Here is a 16,992-nt window from a genome sequence, read left to right on the forward strand (position 1 = left end):
CCCGTTGCACTTCGCATTAGCACCGACCATCATGTCAACCAGCCGGTCTCCAGCTGGCGTCGTTTCCCCCCCTCCCCTCAGTCAGGACCGTGGATACGGCCCTTCAAACCATTTTTCTCAGCAGCAGCACGACATGGAACAGGGCTATCCCTCGGCTGCAGCAGATGCCGAGACCCTCTCCAATACCATTGCAAACTCCCACGTCGAACACGACAACCACCTTGACGGTCCCGTAGCCCCGCGTCCGACCAAGTTTACCGAAGAGTGGGATGCTACCCAGCGAGGAAGCTCCATTATTGACGGCCAGAGATATAGCAAGACCAGTAATTACGTCAACAACAGCGCGATGCAGCGGTCCAGTTCCTACGCCGGCTCCGTCGCCGGCATCACCAACGATGGAGCGACATCTCTGTCTCGTGGCAACACCCTGAAGAAGAAGGCATCCATACGGAGGAGCGGCAGTCTGAAGCGAAGTAGCAGCCGGCGGAGCATGAAGGCAGGCAGTGTGAGGAGTCTTGCCCTTCAGCCAACGACAGACCAGGATGAACTTCACAGCGCTTTCTACTGCCCAGTGCCCACATCGGGTAGTCCGACTGAGGTTCTTGCGAACCGCTTTCAAGGTTAGTGCTTGTCTCGACCAGATCACCCATCCTTGCGATATTGTGGCTAACCTCATGCTTGAAGCCTGGCGCAAGATTCTCAAGGACTTGATCACATACTTTCGCGAAATCCAAGCACACTATGAACACCGAGCCAAGTCGCTAATCAAACTGGGCAATGTGCTGAACAATATCACGACGCCTCCGGGCTTCATCGCGTCCGGTGGTCTCGATGACGCATTGCAGATTTTGCGAGGGCACAACAAACAAGCCATTATGGAGGCTAACAAGGCGAGAGAGATTGAGGAAGATGTTATCTTGGCACTGACCGGTCTGCGTAGCGACTTGCATCAGAAGATCAAAGAGATCAAGAACCTATCAGGCGACTTCAAGAACTCGGTGGATAAAGAGATGGAGGCGACTCGCAAGGCTGTAAATCACCTACAGGACGTCTTGGGCCAAACCGAGCTCGACACGGCCTTGACAACTGGAAAGCAAGATCCTTATTTATTACGACTTAACGTGGATCGGCAGTTGGAGAAACAGATAGATGAGGAAAACTACCTGCATCAGGTAAGCCCCCCTTGCAAGGCGGTGCGCAGAGTGATATTCACTATTCCTATTCAAGGCATATCTAAACCTAGAGAACTCGGGGAAAGAACTCGAGTCGATTGTCGTCGGCGAGATCCAAAAGTCATACAACGCCTATGCCAGCATACTCAAGCGGGAAGCAGACTCTGCCTATGGGACCATCGAAGAGCTTCGGCTTGGCCCCATCACCCTGGCCAAGGACGCAGAATGGCTATCTTTTGTTCACAGAGATGAACGCTTTGTTGACCCCGACCTTCCCATGCGGTCAGCTGAGTTCATACATTACCCAGGACGGGATCACTATGCTTGCCAAGAGATTCGAGCGGGCTTGTTGGAACGGAAGAGCAAGTACTTGAAGAGCTACACAGCCGGATGGTATGTTCTTCTCTTGCCGAGACCACGTGTACAAGGTTTGTTTGTACTGACACATGCAGGTACGTTCTTTCACCCACGCATCTGCACGAGTTTAAATCTGCGGACAAGACACAAGCACCCGTCATGTCCCTCTACCTGCCGGAACAGAAATTGGGATCGCACTCCACAGAAGGCGGATCCTCGAATAAGTTCGTTCTCAAGGGCCGCCAGACAGGATCGATGCATCGTGGCCACACATGGGTATTCCGCGCGGAGAGCCATGATACGATGATGGCCTGGTACGAGGACATCAAAACTTTGACCGAGAGGACTCCGGAAGAGCGAAGCAATCTCGTGCGTGGCAACAGTCGAAGCATTAGCAGATCATCTCAACGGTCGTCTCTTAGCAGCGACGGGGTCGACGATGACGAAGACCCCCCCTTCATGGCAACTGCCGCATCCGTCAATCAGCAGCCGAGACCAGACTCCCTGCCTCGACGTCCTTCAGGTGGGCGATTCCCATCTGACCTCCAAGTAAACGCACAACGAGGCTTACAGGTCCCCCTCTCGCCGCTTAGCATAAGCTCCGAACCAAACAGATACGACGAGAACGATCGCGATGTCATTGTTGCAGCCAGTACCATCCCCGGAAGTGAGCTAGGACCGCAATATCATACCCATCAGCATTTCGATACGTCATCGACAACTCGACGGAACGAGGACCTGCGCTCGCCGCCCATCCTCCAGACCGGGACAACAAGAGGCGCCTACGAGGAACCAAACGGACGTGTCGTTGGGTCTGCAAATAACCAAGTCTACACCAATGGAGGATCGGATTCTTATCAGAAAGATGGCATGGTGTGGGCAGAACCAGTTCCTATCTCGCCTTCCACGCTCAGAGATCAGGCTCAAACATTGTCCTCACGAGCCGATGCAGATGATCGACTCTATGCCACACAGAACATCTCGGTGACAGACGGCCAAGATGGCTACAAGTTGGAGCCTCGAGGGAACTGGTATGGGCAGGCCAATAAGGGTGTAGCCCAAAACGACCCGCAAGTACGACCAGGCGCCGAGCGAACAGACAGCGCCCCAACCATCTCACATCTACATATACCTGGGGAGTATCCCAAGAGTTCGACCAGCGGTTTTTGATACCCTTAAAAGAATGTGAAAACTGGCTCGGAGTTTTTTCTTTTTGTGTTAGTTGTTCTTTAATGTCCTCTGGCGCACACCGTCGAAGTTCAAGGCCCCTTTTATTCACTGTCAGTGGTGTCCAGCACCAGCCTTTCCCTGCTAGTAGAAGATCCAGCAGTCTCGCAGATGGCAGAATGTTATTGTTTATCCCCATTACTGCTCTTGGTATTAAATAACGAAGATTTCTTTGTGATTGAAGATCGGATCTTGGACACTGCCACCGCTACTTGCCTCACCTTCTCATGTGATCCAGTCTCATTGCGAGTCTGCACCCTGACAGAGATGTATGCGCTGGTGTTCGTGTCGCTGTTTTGAGTTTGCAACCAACCTCCCAACCTCGCACCCGCCTTCATCAAGAGCCCTGAGCGCACTAGTCCCTCAGGCTTCTGTATATCTCGGGGAGGTTGGAGAGAAAAGAGACAAGATTTCATGCATCTCTGGGACACGCCCGATCCTCTTGTGATGGCGTGCGCTCGAACAGCCTTTGCGCTGCGCTATGTACATCGAGCTCTTCAAGTTCTGATCGTAGCCACAAATCCCGCCTTCTATTTAAACTAAGCCAGCCCATGGACCCCCAACCAACATATTGCCATCTTCCAGGCATGACCATCTGCTTTCAAGAAGGCCAGTGTGCCTCCAACTTCCCTCGTTGCGCTTCTCACACTCTCCTGTCAACATTGGTCTATCTCACTCCCGAATTCCATTCTTTAACTGCAACGTCCGACCAGCTAGATGCGTGTGTGAGGATACAACCAGAGAACACCTGCCCTACAGCTTTCACTGGTCCTCTCTCTCCTCTGCTCACCTGTGACAAAATATACTCGCAAAGCAGAAACTATGGGTACCAGAAAACCGTCCTGTTCTTGGGACGACCAGGCGGCGGTCGATGCTACGCAGTGGGCAGTAGATGCCATGACCGTAGCGACTGAGTCGTTTCGACTGCAGTTCCAAGGTCAGTTTGGAGAGGCCAATGGCCGATCACGCCGGAACTCATCGAGCCTGGATGATGTTCTCTCCGAGCGCCGGGCCTCACGTCAACGTGGGCAAGTCCATGTGACTGGACGGGGGCCCGTCTCGGAGAGACCTAAAAACATTGATGCAAACTACAAGGGGCCTCTCTCATCAAACCCGCCTTCTACGTCGTTCACCTCAGAGCCTCACGATCTACCCAGGCCACCCGACCCGACCGCTACACGACCAGTGCAGCAGCACATCGGCATCCACATCAGCAAAAACAGCGGGAGAAGCAGGGCATCATCTCAGCCCTATCCCGCTTTTCACAGGCCTCTAACACGTCAGTCATCTCAAAAAGAACCTGAGCGTCACCACCCCTTGCCCTCCCTACCCCTTCATCCCGATCTTCGGGGTGATGAGGAAAACAGGGATAGCAAGCAGTTCTCCGTGCAACAGTACGATGCGGTGAACCCCGCAGATTCTCAGTCGACCATGGTACTTCTGGAAGATGCAGAAACCGACACCACCTACCTTTCATCTTCCTTCTCCTCCATTGCCATCGCCAAGCCGAAAGCCTCTCACTTTTCCCCTCGGTGCAAATCCAGGGCCGCCTCCCGAGCCATGGTATCGTCCTCCTCCCCCTATCAATCCTCTGCCTCATCCACTCCAACCCGTCCTCGCTCACCTCCCCCAGCGGCTACCCAGTCCCCTTCCACCCGGCCAGACGTCCTCGTCTTCCCTTTTCACGAGATCCTCTTCGTCCTCCTCATCTGCCTAGCCCAGATTCTCATGCTTGCTGGTCTCGCCCAGGCCATGGTCCCCGCCTCGATCATCTCGCAGTCCTTTGGTGACTCCACTCCCGGCACCATGGCGTGGTACTCAGCCGCGTACGGCCTCACATCAGCAACATTCGTCCTTCCGTCTGGCCGTGTGGGCGATCTCTTTGGCCACAAAAAGGTGTTTGTCACTGGCTGGCTTTGGTTCGGCCTGTGGAGCTTGATTGCTGGGTTTTCTGGACGCGCCGAGCGCAGCGCGGGCGAGGGGACGGTCTTCTTTTGTGTGGCGAGGGGGCTGCAGGGGATCGGACCGGCGCTGTTGGTGCCGAGCGGGCAGGCGTTGTTGGGCAGGACGTATCAGCCGGGGATGAGGAAGAATATGGTGCTCTGCCTGTTTGGGGCGTCGGCGCCGCTGGGGTTTGTCATGGGGGCTATCTTCTCGAGTTTGTTTGCAGTGCGAGGGAACTGGCCGTGGGCGTTTTGGCTGTTGGCCATCATGTGCTTTGTGCTCGCGGTGGTGAGCTTGTTCATCCTGCCGACTTCACGGGGTCAGTCTTGTCTGAAAAGGGGGGAGGGCTTGTGGTCACAGTTCGATGGATGGGGTATGATGCTCGGCGTCAGCGGGTTGGTGCTGCTGAACTTTGCATTCAATCAAGCTCCCAACGTCTCCTGGAAGACACCTTATACGTATTTCCTGTTGATCATTGGGTTGATCTTGATTGCTGCTTTCGTGTCTCATGAATGGAAGGCGCCTTACCCTCTTATTCCTATCGCGGCCATGAAGCCGGCGACGAACTTTGTGTTGGGCTGTACGGGGGCTGGCTGGGGGTGTTTCAGCATTTGGATTTATTACACCTTCAATGTTGTACAAAATCTGAAAGGATGGTCGCCGTTGCTCGCTTCTGTGAGCTTCATTCCAGCGTACGTATCCCCCCAAGTTGCCCCGTCAACAAGGGAAAATGAAAAGAACTAACGAGACGTTGCGGTGTAAAGTCCGATATGTGGCCTTGCTGCCAGTATTCTGGTCGGATTCTTGATGTCGCAAGTCAAGCCTCACTGGATCATGTTGATATCCATGTGTGCATTCTTCATCGGAAGTCTCCTTCTCGCCACTGCACCTGTCCATCAGAGCTACTGGTTCAGTACTTTTTTCGGGATACTTATCATGCCGTTTGTCAGTCACCTCTTCCTCCCATTCAACTAGGATATCGCCACTGACACATCATGATAGGGGATGGACATGAGTAATCCGGCGGTATGCTGTTCCAAGGTCCCTTTTCGGATCGTTGTTATGTACGAGATGACTTACTTTCTACCTAGGCCACAATTCTACTCAGCAATAGCGTTTCCAAAGAACACCAAGGCATCGCCGCAAGCTTGGTAGTAACGACGGTTAACTATTCGTATGTTGGCCTGAAAAAAAGGGGTTGGAAACTAGTGTTGACTCTGGATGTAGGATTTCCCTTGCTCTTGGAATTGCGGGTACTATAGAAGTGGTATGTATGACCCTACTTGTGCTACACCGAGCCAAATAGCTAAAGCCGCCACTAGCATGTCAATGAGACAGGCTATGAGCTCCTAAAGGGCTACAGAGCTGCTCAGTATTTCGGAACAGGCCTCGGCTTCTTGGGTGTGCTTCTGGCCTTGGGATTCTTGCTCCAGAGTTACCACCAGAAGCCACCTGTGGCATCATATCCGCTCCAGACGAGGTGAAAGGGCTGTGGTGCGTGAGAGAAGGGCGAGGAAATGGCTGTGTGTAGTTAGTCGACGTATAGATATGAAACCAAAAACAACAGGGAAGAGTCCGTCAATGACCAAAACGGCGTCCGCTATTTCAGGCTACGCTGCAACTTTGATGATGAATGTACAATCAATCCGAGCAGATGCAAAAATATTTTGCCATAAATGAAAGCAAAGACCCAAGACCCTTCCCAAACGCCATTAAGCCAGCCCGAGTTCCGCAGACAACGCCATTGACGCGGTCGCTCCGCTCGATGATATAGACTGCCCGCCCCTTTTGCTACTCCTCCAATGCCGTGTACTATACGAATTCTCGAGACATCCGAACAACCAGTGGCGACCTCCCCTTTTGTCGTCTCTAGTTTCCCTTTTTTGAGAATATTTCTCCTTTACCGGTTGAAGCCTCCTCTGCCGCCACGAGAGAAACCACCACCTCCGCGGCCACCGCCTCCACGGCCGCCGAAACCGCTGCCGCCGCGGCCACCGCCACGACCACCGCCGAAACCGCCGCCGCCGCGACCGCCGCCAAAGCCACCACCACCGCGGCCACCGAATCCTCCCCTACCACCACGTCCACCGGGACCTCCACGACCACCGCGGGACGCGCCGCCACGGCTGGGCTTCTTGACTTTGCTGGTTCCCGGGGGAGGCTTAGGCTTGGGAAGGAACTTCTCCAGGGGCAGGAGCTTCTCGCCGGCAATGTAGAACTTGTCGCCAACCTTGAACGAAGTGGCCTGGATGCCCTCGGTGGGCTTGATGGTGAAGTAAACCTGGTTGATGGGACCGAGAACTTCGTCGACCTTGCCAACCGGAGTCTGCAGAATCAATTGTCAGTCTCCAGCTACGTCGCAGCTAACCACCGTGCGGTCGTGAACCACCAGAGGAAAACCTACCTTGTTCTCTAGGTAGATAGGCGCGTTGAAGTGAGGAATCTTGGCATTGGTAGACTCGACGACCATTTCACCTTCGCAAGAATGAATGAACTTGCCCATCTCGAGAACCTGGGCGGGAGGGCCCATATCGCGTTGTTGGAAGCCGCCGCGACCTGCAATTCGTTGGCAATTCATTAGTAACCTTGTCCTTCGCAATTCGCACACCTCGACAGTGAGACTGCTCACCTCCTCCACGGCCACCGAAACCACCACCGCTACCGCGACCACGTGAACCCCCGCGAAACGACATTTTTCTATTGTCTCGTCGTAATTATTGAACTGGCGACGGCTTGTGTTGCTGTTGTGGGGTTGAATTTGGTGTCTCTGTCGCAACCTTCAACTTTTCGTTATGGAGATCGAACGAAGCTCGAAAACAATTAATTTTTCGGACCTGCAGAATCGAAAGCGGTCAAAAATTTTGCCGTCTCAATCCGCAGGGGTGTGCCCCACTTGGTGCCGTCTCCTGCCACCCCGCGCTACCGAATGCCAAGGCCTGGTTTGGACCCAGCAGTGGGAACACGCACTGTATAGAGACCGCTGAAGTCGTCGTCTCAGCCAGCCAAGCGTCAGCAATACTACCCAAAAGAGTAGTGGCCAGATTGTTTCTACCGTTGTGCACACAGTACGAAGAAAGCCTTGCCTCGATATTCAAGTCCCCAGACCTATCTCTGGACACGGTAACGTCTAGAACTTGCTTCCATCTCATCTTGGTGCAAGCCTCCAAAAAGGACAACTTGTCACATAATACCGGGGCTTTCAGCCACTGGACCTTATTTTTACTCCTCCTGCCCATTCACTGCTTTGCAGGCTTTAATCCAACAATCGAATGCCCGTTCCGATCTTCCATGCTTCCTAACTTGCTCTTCCTAGCTGCCCCGTTGATGCTCGTCGTCTGACCGCGCCTTGCGCTGCCTGCGCCCCTGACTACACACACATCTGCCTGACACATAGACGTCTGGTTTTAAACCGTCGTTAGATTCCACGATACCCTTTGTAATTCGAACACACTCTTGGTCTTTCGCAACAACCTCCCTGTCATGGTTCGCTTATCATCGACACTGGCCTTTGCGGCCGGCTTCCTATCAACGCCGTCAGTGGTCTCGGGCCTCTCAACGTCGGACATCCCAGCCGACACCCCCATCTCTGCTCTCCTAGCCTCGGCGCAAAGTCACCTGTCAAAGGGCGAAACTAACGACGCCCTCGTCTACTACGATGCTGCTATCGCCAGAGATCCCTCCAACTACTTGACCTTGTTCAAGCGCGCCACAACCTACCTTTCTCTCGGCCGCAGATCACAGGCCACCGATGATTTCGAGAAGGTGCTTTCAATCAAGCCAGCTTTCGAGGGTGCGCACCTTCAGCTAGGAAAACTGCGCGCCAGCGCCGCCGACTGGGACGGAGCAAAGCTTCACTACAAGAAGGCCAAGAAGGCAGAGGAGGTTACCGCAGTTGAGGCGGCCAAGGCGGCGGCAAAGGCTGCTGAAGCAGCAGCCAAGGCTGGGAACTGGGAAGAGTGTCTCAAGCAAGCCGACGATGCCATCCTGACGGCGAACAGGGCGATTCACTTGCGCGAGCTTCGCAAGGACTGCGCGTTTGAGAGGGGAGCCGTGGAAAGGGGTATTGCTGACCTGCAGCACATCCTCCAAATGCAACCTGGCAACACGAAGCCACACGTCCAGATCTCAGCCATCACATTCTATGCGCTCGGAAACCTCGAGGATGGCGCGACAGCTATCAGGAAGTGCCTGCACTCTGACCCTGACAACAAGGTGTGCAAGCGGCTGTTGAAGGAGGAGAAGGCGACCATCAAAGTCATGGAGAAGGTGAAGAAGACCTTGGACAAGGGGCAGCAGATGACTGCTGTGCGGCAACTCGTACCTACGAGCGACAGTGAAGGCTTGATCAAGGAGGTGAAGGACCAGGTCCACAGTCTGCGGGAAGATGGCTCGATACCGAAGGCAGCTCCAAATGAACTGCTTTCAAGGTTAGTTGAGATGGCGTGCCAGGCGTATTACGAGGTAAGTCTTCTGCGTCCCAGCCCTTTCTCCGTTAAAACCGCCATGTATTGACAATGTTCGGCAACAGTCCAACAGCAAAAAGGCCAAGGAATACTGCGAAGAGTCCCTCACTCTAAATGAGAACTCTTTCTTTGGTCTTCTCTACAAGGCCAAACACCTTCTCGACAAGGAAGAGTACGAAGCTTCCATCAACACTCTCCAAAAGGCTGTCGAGGCCCGCCCTGACAAGGAAGACCTTGTCAATCCTCTGATGCAAAAGGCCCAGGTTGCCCTCAAACGCTCCAAGACCAAGGACTACTACAAGGTCCTTGGTGTTGCTCATGACGCCGACGAACGCCAGATCAAGTCTGCCTACCGCAAGCTCTCCAAAGTTCACCACCCCGACAAGGCCGCCAAACAAGGGCTTACCAAGGAGGAAGCTGAGAAGAAGATGGCGAGCATCAACGAGGCGTACGAGGTTCTCAGCGACCCCGAGCTCAGGGCGCGGTTCGACAGGGGTGACGACCCGAACAGCCACGAACAGCAGCAGCAGTATCACCACGGGCATCCATTCGGAGGCGGCCACCCATTCATGTACCAGCAAGGCGGCAGCGGAGGCGGTGGTGGGCAACAGTTCCATTTCAAGTTTGGTCCTGGAGGAGGGTCAGGGTTCCCATTCGGGATGTAGTTTGGTTAGTTGCTCTGGTAGTAATGAAAGAGAGGGTTACTCTTGGAAGAAGATCTTCCGTTTTCTTGGGTTTGCATTGTGTATGGTTGAGCAGGGGGTATATTTGGGTGTATCGTTTGAGGAGTATGTCTGGGACTTGTCATACACCCGGGAGGAGTGAGCCCAGTTCATTCCCAGTGATCATTGGATGGCTTATTATTTATATATCACCACCCTTTACAGTGTGCCCGCTCGAAAAACAACCTTGATGATATCTCATCGAATTCAGACCAGGTGGCAACAATTGTGCATAGATCTTCTCTCGATATCACCAACAATATGTCTTTCGCCCAGCTGAAAGCTTGCCACAGTTGAGCGCCCTGTGTTTTCTGGTCCCGGGATTGAACCGAATGCACATAATCAAAACTCAGGGATATGTTCCTCCGGGCCTTGCTCATGATCGCAATGTTTGGTATACAGCCGCCCGCGCAGCTAGGTGGGTCAAGGGAATCAATGTCAGATTCGAAGAGGGTTGCTGCAGCAGTCGAGAATAAGACAATTATTGTTCAGTAGAACACCACAGGGTGATGTCCATCTTTATCTCATTGTGGAAAGGGAAACCCCTATTCTCGAATCTACACAACCTAGATCTAGGGCCCAATCAACGCATTTTGGCAGAAGCGATGACAGGAGAGGGATTATATGTACAAAATGCTTATAGCCCCGCGCGCACGCTTGCTTGTGGTTCAGTGCCTCATCCGGTTTCGGCCAGTTTCCCTCATAACTCGCCTCGACCATCGTGGGTCTCACACACGGGTTGCATCAAAATTCTTACAGATTTCTCCTCACGTAAACACAGCTCATTTCATATGTAGACACGAGCTGGGCGAGGAGCTAACATGGATGTGGCTCTTTTGATCTTCAGATGCGAGCAAATAAGCTTGTTCTAGCTGTGATGCATTGTCAATACAACTCCGTCTTTGCCAAGAAGGCAGCCGAGAACCACTCACCTAACAGAATAAGCAGACGCATCGGTTGAGCGGCCACATCATGTGGAAGACTCGGAGGCCGAGTCGTTCTGACGGATGAAGTAGGCTTTGGAAGCCTCGTAGGCTGACCAGCAGATAGCGGTGCTCGGCATGGTCGTCAACACTCTTGGTTGGACGCCCTTGAAGAAGCCCTTGGCACCCTCGCGTTTGAACAAAAGGCGGCAACCAGCCATGAAGCCATTGACGGTTCTGAGTTCAGCATCGTGTGCGCTGCCACGTGTCTGGAGCATGGTCTTGATCACGTCCATGGGCGTGGTCAAGGCCGCCGCAAAACCACCCGCAACCGCACCAGCCACACAGTGAGTGAATGGGTCATATGCCTTTGTCGGGTTCATCGAGGTCGAGATCGATTCGTACGCGAGAAACTGAAGCGCCGTAAAGGGAACCGTCATGGAAAGCGTCGTGGGGTACGAGACATAGAAGGCCTTGATGCCCTCATTCTTGTAAACATACTTGGCGCAATCGGTCATGGAGCGGTAGAGCTTGGCCGACTCGGCGATCTGCATTCTTTGCTTGATGACTGTTTTGCAACAGTTAGCAGCCGTGATATGAACTAGGAGAATCAGATAGGCATACCGTCAAAGGGGTTCATTAGCGCATCGCTAGCAATCGTGGCGCACGCCCCACTGGTCGCAGCAGCAAGTGGATGATGGACGCCAGCCTGGTTCCCGCCCATGACATGTTTTACAGCTTCATATGTGGCGAAGTAAACAGCGTGCGCGGGGCCTGTTGGCGACCGACAGGTTAGTTCAATCTCCAGAGAGCTTTTGCAAGACTCGACCGCAACTCACCGGCACCGACAATTACGCTGGACATGCCCCGCCACAAGCTCAGAATACCTTCTGTGCTCGCCATCTTGTAAGTGCTCTGGAAGACTCCACTGTAGACCGAGCCGGCGCTTGGGTTGACTATCTGCATTCGAGTCTGTACGCCAGAGAAAGGTTAGAGGTCAAAGTCGCGATACCAAGTCGATAACGGCGGAGCTCGGCTCACCTTCACTGCATCGATAGGGTACACTGTGATTCTGGTTAGCCTTCTGCTCCATACGCGTCTCCCCCACGACAGGACTACCTACTTGCGCAGTGCTCGGCGATGCCGGCAAAGGCGCCGGCAGCCATGTTCTGCAACAACGAGAAGTTGGGTGGGAGGGCTTCATAGCTACAATTCTGATGTCAGCACAGATTTGGACAGGCAGCGGGCTCGAGTCCCCAAGGGGAACCTACTCGTAGTCCTCTTCGGGTACGACATTTGGCTGGGCCATTGGGGAAGCCACGGCTCCCGTCGCTCCTAGATTGAGAGCCAGGGTGAAGACTGAAAAGAATCGAGCGGTGGAGAGTGGTCGAGCGTGTGGTGTTGAAGCTTCTGCGCCGCAGGATTCAGCAGCAGAAGTCGGTGACGCAATGCAAACAGCACAAAAAAAAAGAGCTTCTTTCTTGGAGGTGCGCTGCCGGGTCACAGCGGGACCACTGAACCACAGAACCGCAAAAGCCCCAAACAATCTGTCTCCTCGCGATAAAGCCGCAGCCTGTCGTTTGTGTATGGGTGGGGTCGCCGAGAGGGATCGAGAGCGGCTCTTTCCTCCAAAATCGCTGCGCGGCTGGTGATGTTGTCGCTGGCGGTGGCAGGACGGTGGCAGGACGGGTCCTGTGGGGGAAGCAGATGGGCGGCTGGTGCTGCTGAGAGTTGGCAATGCTGAGGAATGGGCAAAATGGGCAAATGGACAACTCTCAAATTTTTCTGCGACCGTTGTCGGCACAGTTATTCCCCCCCAAATGGCCAAGACAAAAATTATGGACCAGTTGGCCGCAACAACGGTCAGAGATCGGTGACCAGGAAGCTTTACCAATCGCCGGCCTATTGCACAGGGGCCTGTCTTCTGGAGTATCCTCTGCCTACCCCGCCAACTTTCCTGTTAGTGGTCCGTTAGTGTCATTTTGTGCTGGAACCCCCACTGGTTGCCGGCTGTGATGCTCGTCAAGATCAGAGATTCCCAAGAGATATGTCCGCAAAGGTCCTCGGCTAGACTTGCATCCTTGTCCGCTCTGCATTATCAGATCCGTGATTTGCGGGTCTCCGCCGGTCCCGAAAGAGCACGTTTTCCCATCTCCGAGGCACCGGATGAGTGTGAATCCCAAAGACTTTATAGGTCAGTCTCTGTAGCTTTCTGTTTTGTGCGGTAAAGTGGTTGTGTGTATCATGGACAGATACAGTCGATGAATACCAATAAAAGTATCACGGACCTAAAAATGCCAGACCAGTTCTGACTCAGCCAGGATAGACGTTACCTCTGATGCCAAGCACGACAGATAAATACAAAGACTTGGGTTCCTGTGGATTGACTCAATAGTGTTGGGAACTTGGCTTGTGAAAGTCTCAAAGTCCCTGCCACCTCTGAGGTTGTTATGTGTCAGCTAGGTTGTTCATAAGTGATAGTGCCATCTTCCCCTCGTGATTCTCCTGGTAGTCTCAGATTCTCCGTCAACTATGTTTCGCCATGGTTAAGACTTTTAATGCAGGTATTTATGTCATAAAATGTGTGCTTTGTCGTTTACTGAACTCGCTAGCAGCCAGACCGTTTTGTCTATACTGTTCCTCTGGTGCAAGTCTATGTTATCCAAAATGAAATCGATGTGATAATAATGCTTAGAAAGAGTCCCCAACACCGCTCGTGCCTCCCAATCCACTCCCATGCAATGCAATATAAGCTAACACTCAAGAATTTGTTGCCATAACTCATGATTACCCGAACGCCTCCTCAGAGCCTCTTATGGCTCTCTTCGTATCATTGTCGTAAAAGAAAAACCGCATTCATCAAACGCCGTTCCGAGTGAACTGGGCCTGGTTGAATTGATAAATCATGTCCACAACTCCCACCTCTGCAGTCCCAGTACCCTCGATTGCGCTGTTGCCCCTGCTCAAGGTTCTGGCCGGTGATGTCTGCCAGGCCGATTCATCCATGCCATCTCCATGACCGTACACCTCTTCATCGTCGTGACGATTGACACTCTCCCTACCTCGTTCTTCATCTTCCAGAGACTCCTCGATGATGTTGCTTTCACCGGGGCGTCTGTTTTGCTGAACGCGGTGTGGATGCGAGGCCCGGCCCGGGTTCACAAGGTGCGATGGCGGCAAGTGATGCGGATCCAGGAGAATCGACGCCATGGGAGAAGGAGCCACCATACTTGGCCCAGGGCGCAGACCTTGGCCGGGAGCCCTGCTCATTGATCGAAACTCACTACGATCCATCCGGGAAGTCTGCATGTCAGTACCAAGAGGCGGCGAGTTCAGACCAGGCCAGGCTGGCGGAGGGTGGAATTGATTCCGCATTCCTGGTGGGAGATGTGATCCTGGGGCGCCCTTTGGGTTGAGAGCAAAGTTGCCATAATTCCCGATGAACCCGTAGTACGATGCTTCCATCTTCCCATGTTTGGCTGAGTAGTACTCGTCGCGTACGTCACCACCATCACTCGGCTTCTTTGCGTTCGCCATGGCCTTCTTGAAATCGAATTCTGCAAAGGTGCACACATAGCCTAATCCGTCAATGTGAAGCGTGAACTCCCGGAAAAAGTCGATAATCTGGTCGCTGCACTTGGGAAGGCTGAAAAAAAGGACAAACGGCGTTGTCAGGATGCCCAAAATCTCCTCCAGAAAGATAACGATCTTGGGTTTGTATAACTCAGCAAACTCCAGCTTAATGTCATAACTGTGAAGTCTATCCTTCCAGTGGTCGGGTTCGTAGTGTGTGTACTCGATCACGTTGCGCATGGCATATTCCGGGTCGAAGACTGCATCGTCCTGAGACTGCATGCCGTGGGCAACCGCCCAGATACTACCAAAAATGGCCGTGTAGAAGAGCACGGTGCGATCGGGTGTGATCTCGAAGCCGAGGAAAAGTTCAGGATCGAAAACAGATGCAATAGCCAACACGGTTGCCAACGCTCCCGAGACAAATGCGACGGACTTGGCTACCATCTCGGTCTTAACCTTTGGGAACTGATCCATATAATGCGTTGCAAAAGCTTTCGACATGTCCAGACGCTTTTGGAAAAGGTGTGGTAGCTCGTTGAACTCGCGAAATTTCCACTCGGCAAGGGGTGTATACGACCGAGATGACAATACAGACGGGTTCTTTTGGATTTCCTAACCAAGCTGTGAGCTCACACTGGCACAATTACACGCCCATCAAAGAACTAGTGACTTACATGATAGTACATCAAAAAGTAATAGATGACAAGATAGAGCGACACGAAAGGCGATAACACTAGAATCATGATGCCAGCAAACTGGAACCGTGAGCGCAGTTTCTCGCTTATCTCCCCTCTGCGGTCGGCTCGCAGGAATTTCTGGTTGACCTGGCCCTTCTCGTCAAACACCATGTCGAGAACACTGAACATCAAAGTCCACTCCAGAGTACGAGAGAAATACTGCCGATTTCGCAGGAACGGCAGCGGAATAGTGAGGTTCAAAATGTCCTTGTTGAACAGGGCAATGAGATAGTTTTCACGTCTCATGATGCGATTCGCAATGTCGGACGCATCTAGCCTTTCTTTGGACTGGCTGCCGATGAAATGTCTTTGCAGCGGGGTCAAGGTGGTTGCCGTCTTTGAGTTCTGGTTACGTAGAGCCATTACGCGTGCCACCACTTCTTGCCAGGTGATAGTCTGCATGTCGTGGTCCGGGATGTTGAGCAAATGTGTGTAAAAGTCACGGACATGAAATAGCCGGTGGAGGTCCAAGATATACTGGATTGCCTTCCATATGAAGTAGAATGCAAAGAGCCAGAGGCCAAGATTCCACCACCCCGACATCTTTCTAGTGCACTGTGGAACGATGATCTGCGAGAGCTTCTGGCTTCCGCGGACAAGACTGTAGTCAACACATTGTGTGAGGAAGGTCAAGAGGACAGCTATGAAAGCCACGTTCCTACGTCATGTCAGCAACGGTTTCTTCGTTTTGAGTCAGTTTCGTGAACGTACCCAAGATGCAGCACCCGTTCGGTTATTATCGCCTTGATACCACATCCCCTGTAATAATCGTAGACCTCTTTGATAAACTTGTCGAGGTTCTGGACATTTGCCCATCTCCATTCCGCCATCTTCTTCGCATCGAGAGATGCGCTCCCAGAGAACAGAGAGCCCGGGGCGCCGTTACCCCGGTGACTCTGTGTGAATGGCTCATCGTTGTGGAGGGGTTGGTGGGCTTGAGTTGTTTCCCATTGTGCTCGCGCGTTGGATGAGCCGGGCATGGTATAGGCAGCTTGTCGACTCTGCTTTTTTTTGGGCTTCCCTGCTGGGTGAGCGCCTCGAGGTTCGACCAGGAGCGAGGGCGGAACATCGTTGTCGGCATCGTCGTCGTGCGCGAGCCACATCGACCGGTCATTTTGGTGCCCCAGTGGGACTTTCGACGCCGATGTCTTTCGTAAACCTGCTAGCGTCGCACGACTATCATCAACGGTGACGCCCTCCACATGATCCAGATCATAGTCCTGGAAGTTGTGATTGAGGTTTTCTTCGTCAAGAAGCCCAGCTCGCGATCCCCCGTCATATCTTTCAGAGTCTTGTCCTCGAAGCTCTTCGTAGAATGACTGCCCCTGTGTGGTGGGCATCTTTGAAAACAGCTTCGGAGGCATCTTTTCGCCTCGGTTTTAAAGAATGAAGTCGCTCAGAGTGCCGGGTATCATGGGTTAACAAGATGGATTCACAGATTGTGAGGGAAAACGCTGATTAGAGGCGCTTCACTCAGAGTTGTGCGGACGAGGTGGACGAGGTGGACGAGGTGGACGAGGTGGACGAGGTGGACGAGGTGGACGTGGTGGGGGATCTGTTGACAAGACAAAAGCAGAAGAAGCTGATAAAGGGTAGGCAAGGTGCAGAAGCGGCACTATCACACCTTTCAAGGTAACGTGAGATCAGTCAGGCGATGCGGCCATCTGCCAGCCGCTTCTGTTTCTTGTCTTGAGAAGAAGCATGCGCAGCATAAGTTTTCTACAACCACCAGTGCAGAAGGTTGGCGTTTGGTTGCCTTGAACCTTCCTGGTCAGCTGCCGCGCCAGAATGACGACGGATGGGGTCTGATTGGGAAGGCGGTGTGTTGTGAGAGGAATGCCAAGGCCCTTATCGCTTATCAACCTCTAGCA

At 53.1% G+C, this 16,992-nt stretch overlaps 7 protein-coding genes across 7 annotated transcripts; 3 read left to right on the forward strand and 4 right to left on the reverse strand.

Moving 5' to 3' along the window:
• Nucleotides 1-31: 31 nt before the first annotated feature.
• Nucleotides 32-2,699, forward strand: SLM2 (phosphatidylinositol 4,5-bisphosphate-binding protein; the record flags this gene model as incomplete). The annotated part of the gene is made up of 4 exons (XM_062879773.1): nucleotides 32-620; nucleotides 685-1,172; nucleotides 1,228-1,565; nucleotides 1,625-2,699. 4 exons carry the CDS (start codon nucleotides 32-34, stop codon nucleotides 2,697-2,699), a joined length of 2,490 nt encoding a protein of 829 aa, XP_062730939.1.
• Nucleotides 2,700-3,578: 879 nt separating this feature from the next.
• QC761_0079610 (uncharacterized protein) lies at nucleotides 3,579-6,184 on the forward strand (the record flags this gene model as incomplete). Its single annotated transcript, XM_062872826.1, has 6 exons — nucleotides 3,579-5,392; nucleotides 5,465-5,645; nucleotides 5,703-5,726; nucleotides 5,792-5,874; nucleotides 5,928-5,967; nucleotides 6,023-6,184. 6 exons carry the CDS (start codon nucleotides 3,579-3,581, stop codon nucleotides 6,182-6,184), a joined length of 2,304 nt encoding a protein of 767 aa, XP_062730940.1.
• Nucleotides 4,829-5,311, reverse strand: QC761_0079620 (uncharacterized protein; the record flags this gene model as incomplete). Its single annotated transcript, XM_062872827.1, has 2 exons — nucleotides 4,829-5,003; nucleotides 5,229-5,311. 2 exons carry the CDS (start codon nucleotides 5,309-5,311, stop codon nucleotides 4,829-4,831), a joined length of 258 nt encoding a protein of 85 aa, XP_062730941.1.
• Nucleotides 6,185-6,600: 416 nt separating the features above from the next.
• Nucleotides 6,601-7,529, reverse strand: GAR1_2 (H/ACA snoRNP pseudouridylase subunit; the record flags this gene model as incomplete). Its single annotated transcript, XM_062879774.1, has 3 exons — nucleotides 7,330-7,529; nucleotides 7,105-7,256; nucleotides 6,601-7,026 (listed from the first exon to the last, which is right to left on the reverse strand). Exons 1-3 carry the CDS (start codon nucleotides 7,391-7,393, stop codon nucleotides 6,601-6,603), a joined length of 642 nt encoding a protein of 213 aa, XP_062730942.1. The 5' UTR covers nucleotides 7,394-7,529.
• Nucleotides 7,530-7,758: 229 nt separating this feature from the next.
• Nucleotides 7,759-10,091, forward strand: DNJ1 (Tetratricopeptide repeat and J domain-containing co-chaperone dnj1). Its single transcript, XM_062879775.1, has 2 exons — nucleotides 7,759-9,161; nucleotides 9,229-10,091. Exons 1-2 carry the CDS (start codon nucleotides 8,181-8,183, stop codon nucleotides 9,826-9,828), a joined length of 1,581 nt encoding a protein of 526 aa, XP_062730943.1. The 5' UTR covers nucleotides 7,759-8,180; the 3' UTR covers nucleotides 9,829-10,091.
• Nucleotides 10,092-10,479: 388 nt separating this feature from the next.
• Nucleotides 10,480-13,046, reverse strand: MRS4 (Fe(2+) transporter). The gene is made up of 5 exons (XM_062879776.1): nucleotides 12,080-13,046; nucleotides 11,932-12,014; nucleotides 11,433-11,872; nucleotides 10,818-11,376; nucleotides 10,480-10,757 (listed from the first exon to the last, which is right to left on the reverse strand). The coding sequence occupies exons 1-3, from the start codon at nucleotides 12,115-12,117 to the stop codon at nucleotides 11,799-11,801; spliced, it is 195 nt and encodes a 64-aa protein (XP_062730944.1). The 5' UTR covers nucleotides 12,118-13,046; the 3' UTR covers nucleotides 10,480-10,757; nucleotides 10,818-11,376; nucleotides 11,433-11,798.
• Nucleotides 13,047-13,667: 621 nt separating this feature from the next.
• ATG9 (autophagy protein atg9) lies at nucleotides 13,668-16,461 on the reverse strand (the record flags this gene model as incomplete). Its single annotated transcript, XM_062879777.1, has 3 exons — nucleotides 13,668-14,996; nucleotides 15,059-15,722; nucleotides 15,833-16,461. The coding sequence occupies 3 exons, from the start codon at nucleotides 16,459-16,461 to the stop codon at nucleotides 13,668-13,670; spliced, it is 2,622 nt and encodes an 873-aa protein (XP_062730945.1).
• Nucleotides 16,462-16,992: the final 531 nt, after the last annotated feature.

This window comes from Podospora bellae-mahoneyi, chromosome 5, assembly GCF_035222275.1.
Source record: "Podospora bellae-mahoneyi strain CBS 112042 chromosome 5, whole genome shotgun sequence".
NCBI lineage: Eukaryota > Fungi > Ascomycota > Sordariomycetes > Sordariales > Podosporaceae > Podospora > Podospora bellae-mahoneyi.